Raw genomic sequence first — 11,620 nt, 5'->3', positions numbered from 1 at the left:
GGCATTGAGTACACCATTTTGAAGCAGCCACTCATATGTTTGTTTGTTTGTTTGTCTGTCTTCTCCTTCGGTAGTCATGTCGGTCCAGCCTTCTCGGCTTCTTGTCCGGATGCATGAACTACATTAGGTTTACGGCACTCACATTACATCCTTTAACCTCTTTAGTGGAGCTTTGCACTCTCCAGTAAAGTGATAGTCTGCCACTATACATCACACTGACGATCGAGGAAAAGAAAAAAACCCTAATTAATATTTTCTACATTGTCATATTGCTTGTACACTTCTTGTAGTGGTCTTCTCTTGAGTCCTCTCTACCACAAAGAAGTCGAAAAAAAAGCAATGGCATGCATGGTTGCATCCCAGGATTCACAGCTTGAGGGTCCACACGCACAATGAAGTCAGGAGACAGCCTGAAGTCACAAGCAACTTCCTAGGCCTGTGACCGCACAAGAATGGCAGTGGATGAGCTGCATGTGGACGGTGGGTTCTCAAGTCTACGGCCGAATGCTGTCAAGGACGTCGGAAGAGAGCACAGATCCACCCACCCACCTAACATCGCCATGTGCTCGACCAAATGCCTCCTTTTTTCACTTGGTCGAGAGGGCAGGCATTCAGCGCAGATCCAACCATCCAACCAAAAGCAAACTTTATTTACCGTCTCACTAGTTATATCCCTCTCGGAGCTAATGCTGTCTTGCTTTCTCCTTTATTCTAGTGGATCTTCAAATGGTTCACTAGTTATATGTACAACATAAAAGAGCCTTAAGTGTGATCATAAGTGTTCATCATCAAAAACCTCAAGTTTGTCGGGTGTTTCAGTGACAAATGCTCTTCTTCTGAGTCATTTTTAGCGATTAATATTACTTTGTTGCTAAAGGCTATCCTGTTTGGGTAGCCCATCTGAACTTGGATAATATGCATCTTCCCATCAAATCCATATCCCTCGGTTTCTGCCATGTTGTCGGCTTTCCTTCCCTGCTCTGTCCTGCCAACTCCCACGTAAATGTATTATATTTAAGACTTGCCCTGTTGATGATGCCACCTCCCTGTTCCTGTCCCCCTTCTCCGCATTTGCTCCATACCTCACTTTATAGCTTAGCTGGAAAGTTCGCTTGATTTGATTAATGAGGCTCTCTGCCTGTGATCCAAGCAATTGAATCTATCTATTCATCTACCTCACTCACATGAGAGCAGTTGGTGCAGTGCCTTATTGTTTGTGGTGGCATTGAAGCCAATCCACAACCTACTGTTATATAAACCCCAATGTCATAGCAATCACCAACTCCTCATCTCATCGGCCTGACATCTCGTTCTTTTGCGCTCTCTTCTTCTCTCTCCCCTTTCCTCGGAATGGCGTCCATGACCGCTGATGGTTGGGAGAATTCCTTTGACGAGGATAACCTCGATGACATATACGTTCCCGAGATCGATGACACCCTTCTGATGAAGTGGTTGGATGAGTCTGCGGCCGAGGAGTTCGACGGTGACCGGGTCGAGACAGTAATCCGGTCGTTGGAAGACGAGATGGCATCTGGCGGTTTCATCACGTCGCCGGACCAGGCGATCCTTCATCCTGACGAGGACTGCGAGGACTGTGGCTTGGATGACATCCTCTGCGACCTCGACGGCCACGATTTCTCGAGATATGCCGTCGATGATTGCTTTAACTGGATAGAGATGGACGCGGAGGCAGAGGTGATCACGTGCCCGGGCGGCTACGCCGGTGACTGGTACGTCGACCAGTGCATGCAGGGGGCGGCTGGCTGTGATGACTCGAAATGTTATTTTTCGTTTTACCACGGGGGTGGGGCCGTTTCGACGGAGCAGATCTACCATTCATTGTGGGAATGAACAGTTCGATGACGGAGCTACGGTGACGCCGGTGGGTCCACCGGAGTTGAGTGGGTCACTTTTTTGTTTCCAGTGTATTTTTCAACCCGTGTAGGAATTTTTTTTTATGGTGTGTATAAATCCAGTATTTTGAAGGGTATTTTCTTATTACAGTAAAGGAAAATAGATGTTGGAGACAACGAGAGAGAGAGAGAGAGAGAGAGAGAGAGATTGACGCTATATACATATAAATACCGTGTGTGTATATATATACACGTGGGTTCGTCGGTTTAGGTTAACAATATAACGGAGGGGAACACTGTAGCATCACGTGGAATGTACTAATACGGTTAATTAATTAAAACATGTATAGGAAATAAGACCTAATTATTTATATATGATAACTACGTACGATCAATTTAATTATATTTTATGTGAATAAATCTGATTATTTTAGTGATGTTTTACATATGTTATAAGTTGTCATATGATAACATCTATGAATAAAAAATAAAATAAATATAAAAAGAGTAATTGAGAATTATAAATTCATCTCCAAAGTCTATCAATTAATAATAATATAAAATATAAAAAAATTCAAATCAAATTAAGAAATATTATTTTAATATTCACTTAGTCTATAAAAAGGAAATAGAATATCGTAATGAATCATTAGAGAATGGATCAGTAAATTATACAATGATTATGTTTCTGATGATATGATTTTATTGTCTACATTCATTCATTCATCACATTAGTTTATTTTTTAAAAAGAATAAATCGCATAATTTTTTAATTTTATATTTTATATTATCTTTTAGTTATCATATTTTTCATCTCTTGAAATTTTCTATAGAAGAAAAAACCACTGTTCCATATCAATATACATACACACCTTGATATTTATTCTTCGTTATGCTCACAAACAGTGAAGGCATCTTTATATTCATATATTATCTATTTGCTACATTTCTTTGTGGGAATGAATATGAATAACCAAAGATTTGAGGAGCAAAATTAGAATAATCTATCGATTAATGGAACGAACACACAGATCTCCGGTTAATAAACACACAATGATGCCTTGGAACAATCACTTTCGGCAACGCACAAGTGCGCCACCGCAGCCCAAACATGCTCTGTTTCCTCTCAAATGGAGAGAGAGAGAGAGAGAGAGAGAGAGAGAGAATATGAAGATGAAAAAGAATACAACGTAAAAACCATGAATTCATATTTAATGAAAGCCACCACCTCGACTACTGCTGCTGCTGCGTACTCTCCGTCAGCTGAGCAGTTCTTTCTCTGTGCGCGCGGCAGGTTCGGCGTCGGAAGCCGCCAATTTATCGAGATTCTGCTGATCGTAGATTCGTCGAAGTCTCTCGATCTCTTTCTTCAGGGCTTCTCGATGTGCTGCAGCATCTCACGAAAAACCTCATCCACTTCAAATCTTTGATTAAAATTGGCAAAGAAATGCATTCGTGACTGCTTGTTTATTTGGTAGATCGGAACTTTTCGAGACTAAGAATAGAAGAGTAGCAATACGGCTCAAGAAATACTACCAACTTTGAGCTTAATTTAGTGTCAGCGCCGCTGTTGAGAAGCACTCACCATCCTTGAAGATCTTGTCCTGCGCTAACGCTGCAATCCTCTGCTTGAGATGGCTGTTGCCCATCGTGAGAAGGGAGCGCTGGTGATCGAGGAAGGCGACGCGAGGAGACAGTGCTGATACTTCGGTCTTCGTTTGGACATCCCACACACAGTCGATTGTTAGCAAAAGCTGTAGTAGGTCTACTTCTACCGCAAAGATTTATTTATAGTTGAGAAGGTTTGTACGTGCCTGCAACGAAGACACGCTGCGCTCGAGCTCCGAGATGTACTGAAGCTTGCGCACTCGGGACCTCTGCGCCGACTGCCTGTTGGCGAGGATCCTAATTCCTCCATGCAAGCATCAACACCACTTGGTTATGGCCAAATCGGAAATGTTGTTGTCGTTGTTCGTTGCTAGCGAATTACCAGATCTTGGCCTCACCTCTTCACCCTCTTCGGGTCGACAACCGACTCGGACTCAGCGCCTGCTTGCGCAGCCGTCGGCCCCGACGCTGCCTCTGGCTCCGTCTTGCACATGCTTTGCGCCTCCATCTGACCCGCAGCAGCCGGTTTGTCCTCGTTCATGCTGTCTTGATCCGACGACGACGATGGCGGCGCCGGCATCTCGTCGGAGAACATGGACAGGAGCTGTTCGTCATCGAGGCGGTCGAAGCCTCCGCTCTCGTCCACAAGCGGGGCCTCCAGGAAGGCAACGGAATCGCTGGCGGAGCGGCGGTGGTGGTTGCGTCGGGTGGCAGAGAAGTCCAGGAACTCGTCGGCCCAGGCCGGAGGGTGGGCCGGGAAGAAATGATGGGGGGCCAATGCGGCCGCAGGTGCGGGGTGGTGGGCGAAGTAAGGCCAGTTGTTGGACATGGTGTTAGGGACTTTGGGAGGGAGCTGCGCCGTTGTTCCCTCTGATCCCTGCATGTGTATGCAAACGCAGAGAGAGAGAGAGAAGCTAGAATTAAGCTGATCAGATTGCACAGCCAATGCTTGCTAGCTTATGACATGGCAGATGCGCAGCTGCAGCATCATGCCCTGCATCCAAATTCATGGAAGGAGACACTTCCCTTGGTTACAATTGTCCTCTGTGACTCTCCCTTCCTCCCTCCCTCCCTCGCATACAAACACAGTATCTCTCTTGTCTTTAGCATGGTGGTGAAGGTGGTGGCCTGGCAGCTTAAGCTGGCGGTGGAAGGAGGAGGAGGAGGAGGGAGAGGGTCACATGACAAGAGATGAGGGAGACAGCTAGCAACAGCTGGGGTTGAGTACAGAGAGAGAGCAGAGAAGGGAGTTGGGATCAACGGTATCACAGGAAAGTCGCAGCAGCCGTTCGCATCAATCAAAGTGCAGGAATCAGCAGCCACGTGCCGATGTGACCGAACCTCCCGTTGCCTCTCCCAATTCCAAATCGGCACACAGGTATCCATTCTCCATATAGTATGACCATCGAGCCTGCTATATAGTATGACTCGCCAAGTCTAAGCTTTGAGGCGCAGAAAGAGTTACGTGCTCGTCCACACGAAGACCAGAAAAAGGCCTTGATTGAACTATAAGTCGACTTCTGCTTTCGACTGTAACTTAACACGCGCTTGTCTGCCATGCATCCACTGTGGATGGTCACGTCATAGGCGTATGCAAGATACATTCTCGATCCAATAGATGGCGTTGGCTCTGCCGCGCATTTGGAGCACTAATGCACGTAAGCTATACGTATCTCATGATCGAAAAGGAGATGGCCAGTCCAATAATTTTGTGTTCCACAGGGTTGCGGATGAGCTGTTCAAGAATTATGAGAGAGAGAGAGAGAGAGAGGATATGTGCAGGCTAGTTATAGATGTGAATGATGTCTTGGCCACGAGCACTGTTGGCGTGCTTCCTCCCTCGTTGCTTTGTCGCAAAATTAATGTGCCTCTCACATGGTGGTGCTGTGCCTCTTCTCCTTTTCGAGCTCTACTTTCTTCCTCAACCTCAACCTCTTACGAGCTTCAGCTTGTCCACACCAGAACTCGAAGCTTTTACCTCAACTTGCTGCTAAGGCTCCCATTAAGGCAGCGAGATGAGACCGGATGGGCATAAACATTTTGCTCGAGCATAAAAAAAAACGTCTGATATGATCCTCATCATTAAACCTCAGGAATTAGCAGTGGTAAGGAGCCACGATGCTTAGATCAGTCCGAAAGGTTTACGAGGCGAGAGATGGCATATCACCCTCAATGCCCTTTCAGGATCGATGCAGGTATATAATTATCGATCATCAAAACCCATTCTGTGGCCTTATATTCCCCACATTATTAGGGACAAAAGGGAAGTAAAGAGGCACCGCGGAGGAAAGCAGCACTTGTTGTGAGGTTTACGTGGACCGATGATACACCAAGTTGCAATTTTTACCTGTCGCCCACGTCGCAGCGTTCAGGGAGCGCGAGCTTCAACATTGGTAGAAAGAGCGGGGCCCATAACGAGATTGGCCACTCTTCGCAGGTCTTTGTCTTGTCCGGCGCATGCAAGGAAAAGAGGAACCCAAAATCCAATTATTTCTGTGCCTGCCTGCCTGCCTGCCTCTCTGGCCCTCAAATCTATTGATGCCATGGCCAAAACCGGAGCAGATGGTGAGGAGCAACATGGAGATAGATGTTGGAAGGCAGAACCGTGGAGATGCTCAACATTTCTTTGGATCCCATTTGTGCTTTGGAGATGGATTTCAAAACATATCTACTCCTCAGAACTAAGTATATTTATTATCATATAATTATTGACAATATTCATTACGTTATTCACAATCTGACAAAAAATAATATTTGTTTAAGTATAAAAAAATCATGACTATATAAGAGTCTCTTTTATGTATATGCTAGATTTTATCATTATCATTGGAGTGACCATTATAATCGTTGAGATCATCATCATCAGATTCTTTATTAGAGCAAATTAGATCCAAATAAATTAATCTTCTTATTCATCACAGTCACGATTGGTTGTGATGAGTATTTCTACATAGTTTTCAGTCCTAATAATAAAGAATAGCATCATCATGCTATTAATATATTTGATATATTTTACGATATGACAGTGTTTACCTAAGTCACATGATTCAAACCTCACACGATCATACCATATAAGATGGAAAGAATTAGGTACTATTTATGTTAGAAATAGTAGATTTAACCATTCTCTACCTCATAAAATGTTGACTAATTTGATTCAGACTCATAGATATTTAATTTTTGACAATACATTACACCGAATTCAAACGGCTGACGTAAGTGTGATAGACGCTTCACATTTAATATCTATCAAATTTTAATTTTCTTCAATTAAGGTCAACTACCAAACATCTTTGCACCAATAATCCATTCACCAAGCAATAACACCATTACCATTCCGTAAGCAATATAGTTGAGCCAAATTAACATAACGGGGAATGTAATTAGTTTTATGGTCCAAAGATACTTAACCATGTTTTTAATGATTCCTGTGATGTTTCTGTACGATCCATCCCCACTCCAAATCATCCAACCAGTATACATGTATGGCAATTTCATAGCTACCGCAGGCTGAGCAGGAGGCTATACTCACTGTCTCTCCAAATCTTCCGTTGCCTCTCCTTGTGCTCGCCGCGTCGTTGACCTCTCTCGACTCAACATCCTCCTCACTGATGCACCCAGCCGCGACGACACCGAGCCCGCCTCCTTCGACCCCCCCGTCCCTTCCTGCGCACTCGTCGCAGCTCCCGACGACTCCCTCACCAGCGTTGCCGTGACCGGTCGCGGCTCCACCATCGCGCGGCAGACCGGGCACGTCACGTGGGAAGCCAGCCACATGTCGATGCATCCCACGTGGAACAGGTGCTTGCAGTCGGGCAGCAGCCTGACCATCTCGCCTTCCTCCGCCGCGCCCAAGCACACAGCGCAATCCGCGGCGCTGCCTTCCTCCTCGCTGCCGCTCCTCCTTCGGAACGGAAAGGCCGGCAGGGCGGCGATCGCGGATGGGTCGAGCCCCACGGCGGGCGGAGGCTCGTCTGCTTCGGTGGTGGCGGCACGGTCGCGGAGACGGTCGATGGCGGTGAGGCGGCGGCGGAGGACGTGGCGAAGGTAAAGCTGGAGGAAGACGATGACGGCCACGGTCAATGCCCGGAAAACAAGGGCGGTAGAGAGGATGGTGGTGCTGATTCTGTAGCTGTCCTGTCGCGGGTAGTCCGGCGGCATCCACCCGCCGGCCGGTGGGACGTAAGACATGGGCGGCTTGGCTCGGGGAGGGTTTGGTGGTTGCCTTGTGAGCGTGGAGGTCCGTCCGACTACTCCCTTCTCCGCTACTGCTATTTCTTCCGGAGGAGGACAGAAGAGATGTGTTGACTAACTTGTGCAGGAGACTTCAAATGCAGAGGATGATGTTATCACCATTGACCGAGGGATTGGGTAGCAGACAAGTCATCTTCGTTGTGGCTTTGGGTTGCTTGGAGGTCATTGCGAAGATAGTTCATGAGAGACCGAAATGTGTGAAAGGGAGAATTGGGAGAACGACAAGTGAATCGGTATATTAGACTTTTTGAGTGTCGGAAAGGTTTGTGCTGACATATATGAATGAGATTTTCTTGTTTGCTGAGATGACTTTTCAAAAAGGACTAAAGCAGTGGTTTGAATCTAATATCATTTTACGTTATATATCTTATATTTACTTGTGAATGTTGGATTAAATTTTGGTTTTGGTTTTGTTTTTTATTAGAGATGTGGCCAAAGCTGACACATGAACAACACCTCGACATGGCTGACACCTCAACTTTTTGTGTCTTATATATGATCATCGTATCGATATATTGACAATTGAGTCAGATTGAGTTAACGGGATATTATTGTATCCTAAATTTGAGGTGACATAACTATGGTTAAGCTCAAAAGAAATGTGTACTCACTTCTCATAATAAGCTTCGATTATATGAGTAACGGCTCTGAGAGCCTATTATAAAATGACTCACTAAGTACATTTCTAGATATTGATTTAATATTATTCAAAACAGTAACTAAATCATTCAAACAAAAACAAAACGAGAATTATTGAAAATACTTTCGACGTAGTTTTATATAATTCAACATTTCCAAAGTCATGCTAAACAAACTCGTGCTAAACTATATAAGGGGAATGATGGACTAGATGTGCCGGATGAACTAGATATACTACTAGGTCAATAATGGATCGAAGAGGCATAAATTTGACGACTCTCGCGAGAGCCCCGAAGCACGCCTGGAGAGAGAGAGGGGGGGGGGGGGTGGGGTGGGCAAATGATAGTGGATACATCGTTAGCTAATCATCATCTAACATATAACTATCACCTGGTGTCCAGAGTAAAAAGAGAAAACGGAGGTCACCCTCCACCTATCTTTCCATGTGAGCAAGGTCCAAGGAAGGTGATTATGGATTGCTCCTCCTTTGTCACCTATATGAACAAGTGACCAAGGGAAGGCTTTTGGAGTTGTTTAGATATTGTCTTTCTGTAAAATATTATATAAAATATTTTATCCTTTTATGATTATGTATAAAAGCTCATCTTCAGTACAGTAAAATTGAAGGTTACCTTTTTTGACCACTCACATCTATACTCATATACTTCGGGTTATTAACTTGGGCATCAGAGCGATCAGGTTGGAAAACCTTGATCTTTATGTATATGGCACCTCAGACAACCTTATGCATACAGGTCGGGCTACATCGAGCTAATAGGACATCAACGACTTAATACCTCATTTTTTGCTCTAGAAAGAGGGTCCAATGTTATAGGAATAATGTCCGTTGACCCTTTTAATGAACACTCAAGCGAAGAAGCTTCGCCCTCGACCCATAGTACATTCACTCAAGAGGGGTAACAATCACCCTTTCTACATGATTACGAAGGTAACGATGATAGAGCTAGCATTTCATATATGATTACGAAGGTAACGGTGATATTATAAGTTAAAAACAAAGTGGCATATTGAAGAGTGCAAAACTAACCGATGTGAAAAGACTACTGTGAAAAGCGTGAAAGAGATTCACCACGACAGATGACATAAGACAGAATATGCTAAAGATACGTGAGTTGAAAATATTGGAAAATCTTGGGGGCGATATCACATGCACAGTGGAAGAATAAGAAAAAACAAAATCCTCAATTTCCCAAAAAGATGTTCGTCATCGTGTGAAGATTAGTGCGCAAAAATCCGTGAAACAAACTACGTATAGAATATATTATATTACCTAGGGAGATCATATATCCCCGTTTCTTTACAGATCTCTAGGAGAGGGTGAAGGAGGTCAAGCGTCATCCTCTTTAGCGGTGATCCTCACAGCAGGGCTGTAACGACACTCCTCAAAACTCCAGGCCTGCTTTGAGGTAGAGAAGGGGAGGAGAATATGAGAGGCAAGCAAAGGCTCTAGCCTATGAACCACTGAATCTCTCTTATTTATAGAGGTCCTCTATCAAACCCTGATGGATCCTCCCCTAGTGGGTATTGGATCTGCATCCAATTACCCAAGCCTTTTAGATTAAAGAATCTCTATCCAATAATCTCTCATGAGCTCTTATTGGATCTCATCCATGGGATCCAATAATTCAAGGGCTTATTGGATATCCAATAAGATAGGGGATCCGACGGATATCTCATATCCGAACCTCTACTCATTGCAATGCCTCCTACCATATGTGTGTGACCCTCTAGGCCCAATTGGAGTTGACCGTAAGTTATACCTATCAGAATTCCTTCTAACTTAGTGAATTATTATCTTTAAAATAATTCACTCGACTCATTGACTACGGACGTATTAGGCCACTACGCCGTAGTCCCCAAACGATACACGAGAATCAAATTCATTAGACCTGTCTATCCTTAGTTACTGTATATATATAGTCCCTCATCCATATAATATCCCAGAGACCGTATATCGGGCATGGTGTTGTCAGACCCATACGATTTCTTCTCGAGTCTTGCTCTAATCGGATTCTCCCGGAGAACTCTTTCTCTCTCAATCCGAATGACCCTAGCTAGAGATTTGTCTGAGCAAGAATATATAGGATATTCCTCTCATGATGCCGAGAGTGGATGATCCTCTATCGACACTCAATAGCCCTCGTAAGGTTGACTGTCACTCCCAATGACTAGTTGTACTAGATCTGGGACATCCAAACCTATAAGTCTAGTATCAAAGAGTTGAGTACTCATATAAGACATCCTTGGTGTCTCTAGTCTAAGAACCAGATACACCATTAAGACTACAGAATCGCTGTCTAACAATAAGGCATCATCAACCAGGCAACATTCCGTAAGCGGATCAATCAGTGAACTCATTCTCCAATAAGCACCTGCATTGTATCCCTAGTGTCCCTACACGAGCAGCTATGAGACCAACTATATCCATCATATGGATGGGTATACAGCACACCAGTCTATCCGGTTATCACGATGTCCCTCTCGAGTAACCTATGACTGAGATTATTTAGTATCTGTGTTTAAAGGTGAATCGATCTCATTATCATGATCTCATCACGATCCGATTCCCATTGCATAGATTCAAGGGCATCATAATATATACATGCATATATGCAATAGTTAATATAAAGTGATAAATGCCAAAATATAATAAGTAAAAAGATCTGTGCCAAGTCACGCGTGTCATCACTCATGTGATTGGTTTGTTGGGCATCTATGACTAGTAGTAAAAACCTAATCTATATAATAAGAAACTCATCACGACGGGAGGCACAAGACAAAATATACATAAGATGCACGAGTCAGAAAAACTTGATTCACATAATAAGAAACCTGTCATGACGGAGGAACAAAACAAAATATACTCGAGATGCGTGAGTCAGAAAAATCTAACCCAGGTAAGAAGAAATCCATCATGGCTAGAGGTATAAGAGGAAATATGCTTAAAGCATGTTAGTTGAGAAAACTCAACCTGCGTAAGAAGAAACATATTATGATAGGAGGAACAAGACAAAATATGCCTAAGACACATGAGTTAGGAAACTTAACCTGTATAAGAAGAAACCTATCATAGTGAGAGACACTAGATAAAATATGCTTGAGGTGTGTGAGTCTAAAAAACTCGATATGCATAATAAGAAGCCCACTACAGCAAGAGGCACAAGATAAATTATGCTCGAGACACATGAGTCAAGAAAACCTAACCCGCGTAACAAGAAACTTGACGAGAGACACATGACAAAATT

At 43.9% G+C, this 11,620-nt stretch overlaps 2 protein-coding genes across 4 annotated transcripts; both read right to left on the bottom strand.

Annotated features, from left to right (window-relative positions):
* Positions 1-2,828: 2,828 nt before the first annotated feature.
* Positions 2,829-4,917, bottom strand: LOC103979737 (basic leucine zipper 2-like). Of its 3 annotated transcripts, none has more exons than XM_018823143.2 (4): positions 3,860-4,917; positions 3,668-3,758; positions 3,439-3,565; positions 2,829-3,277 (listed from the first exon to the last, which is right to left on the bottom strand). In XM_018823143.2, the coding sequence occupies exons 1-4, from the start codon at positions 4,342-4,344 to the stop codon at positions 3,171-3,173; spliced, it is 810 nt and encodes a 269-aa protein (XP_018678688.2). In that variant the 5' UTR covers positions 4,345-4,917; the 3' UTR covers positions 2,829-3,170. The 3 variants fall into 3 exon arrangements, with proteins under 3 accessions (XP_018678688.2, XP_009394198.2, XP_064998941.1); XM_009395923.3 differs by having other exon boundaries at positions 2,831-3,240; XM_065142869.1 differs by having other exon boundaries at positions 3,105-3,240; positions 3,394-3,565.
* Positions 4,918-6,823: 1,906 nt separating this feature from the next.
* Positions 6,824-7,887, bottom strand: LOC135632412 (E3 ubiquitin-protein ligase ATL41-like). Its single transcript, XM_065140975.1, has one exon. It carries the CDS (start codon positions 7,650-7,652, stop codon positions 6,990-6,992), a length of 663 nt encoding a protein of 220 aa, XP_064997047.1. The 5' UTR covers positions 7,653-7,887; the 3' UTR covers positions 6,824-6,989.
* Positions 7,888-11,620: the final 3,733 nt, after the last annotated feature.

Source organism: Musa acuminata, chromosome BXJ3-3 (genome assembly GCF_036884655.1).
Source record: "Musa acuminata AAA Group cultivar baxijiao chromosome BXJ3-3, Cavendish_Baxijiao_AAA, whole genome shotgun sequence".
Taxonomy (NCBI): Eukaryota; Viridiplantae; Streptophyta; class Magnoliopsida; order Zingiberales; family Musaceae; genus Musa; species Musa acuminata.
This window is presented reverse-complemented; position numbering and strand designations above follow the sequence as displayed.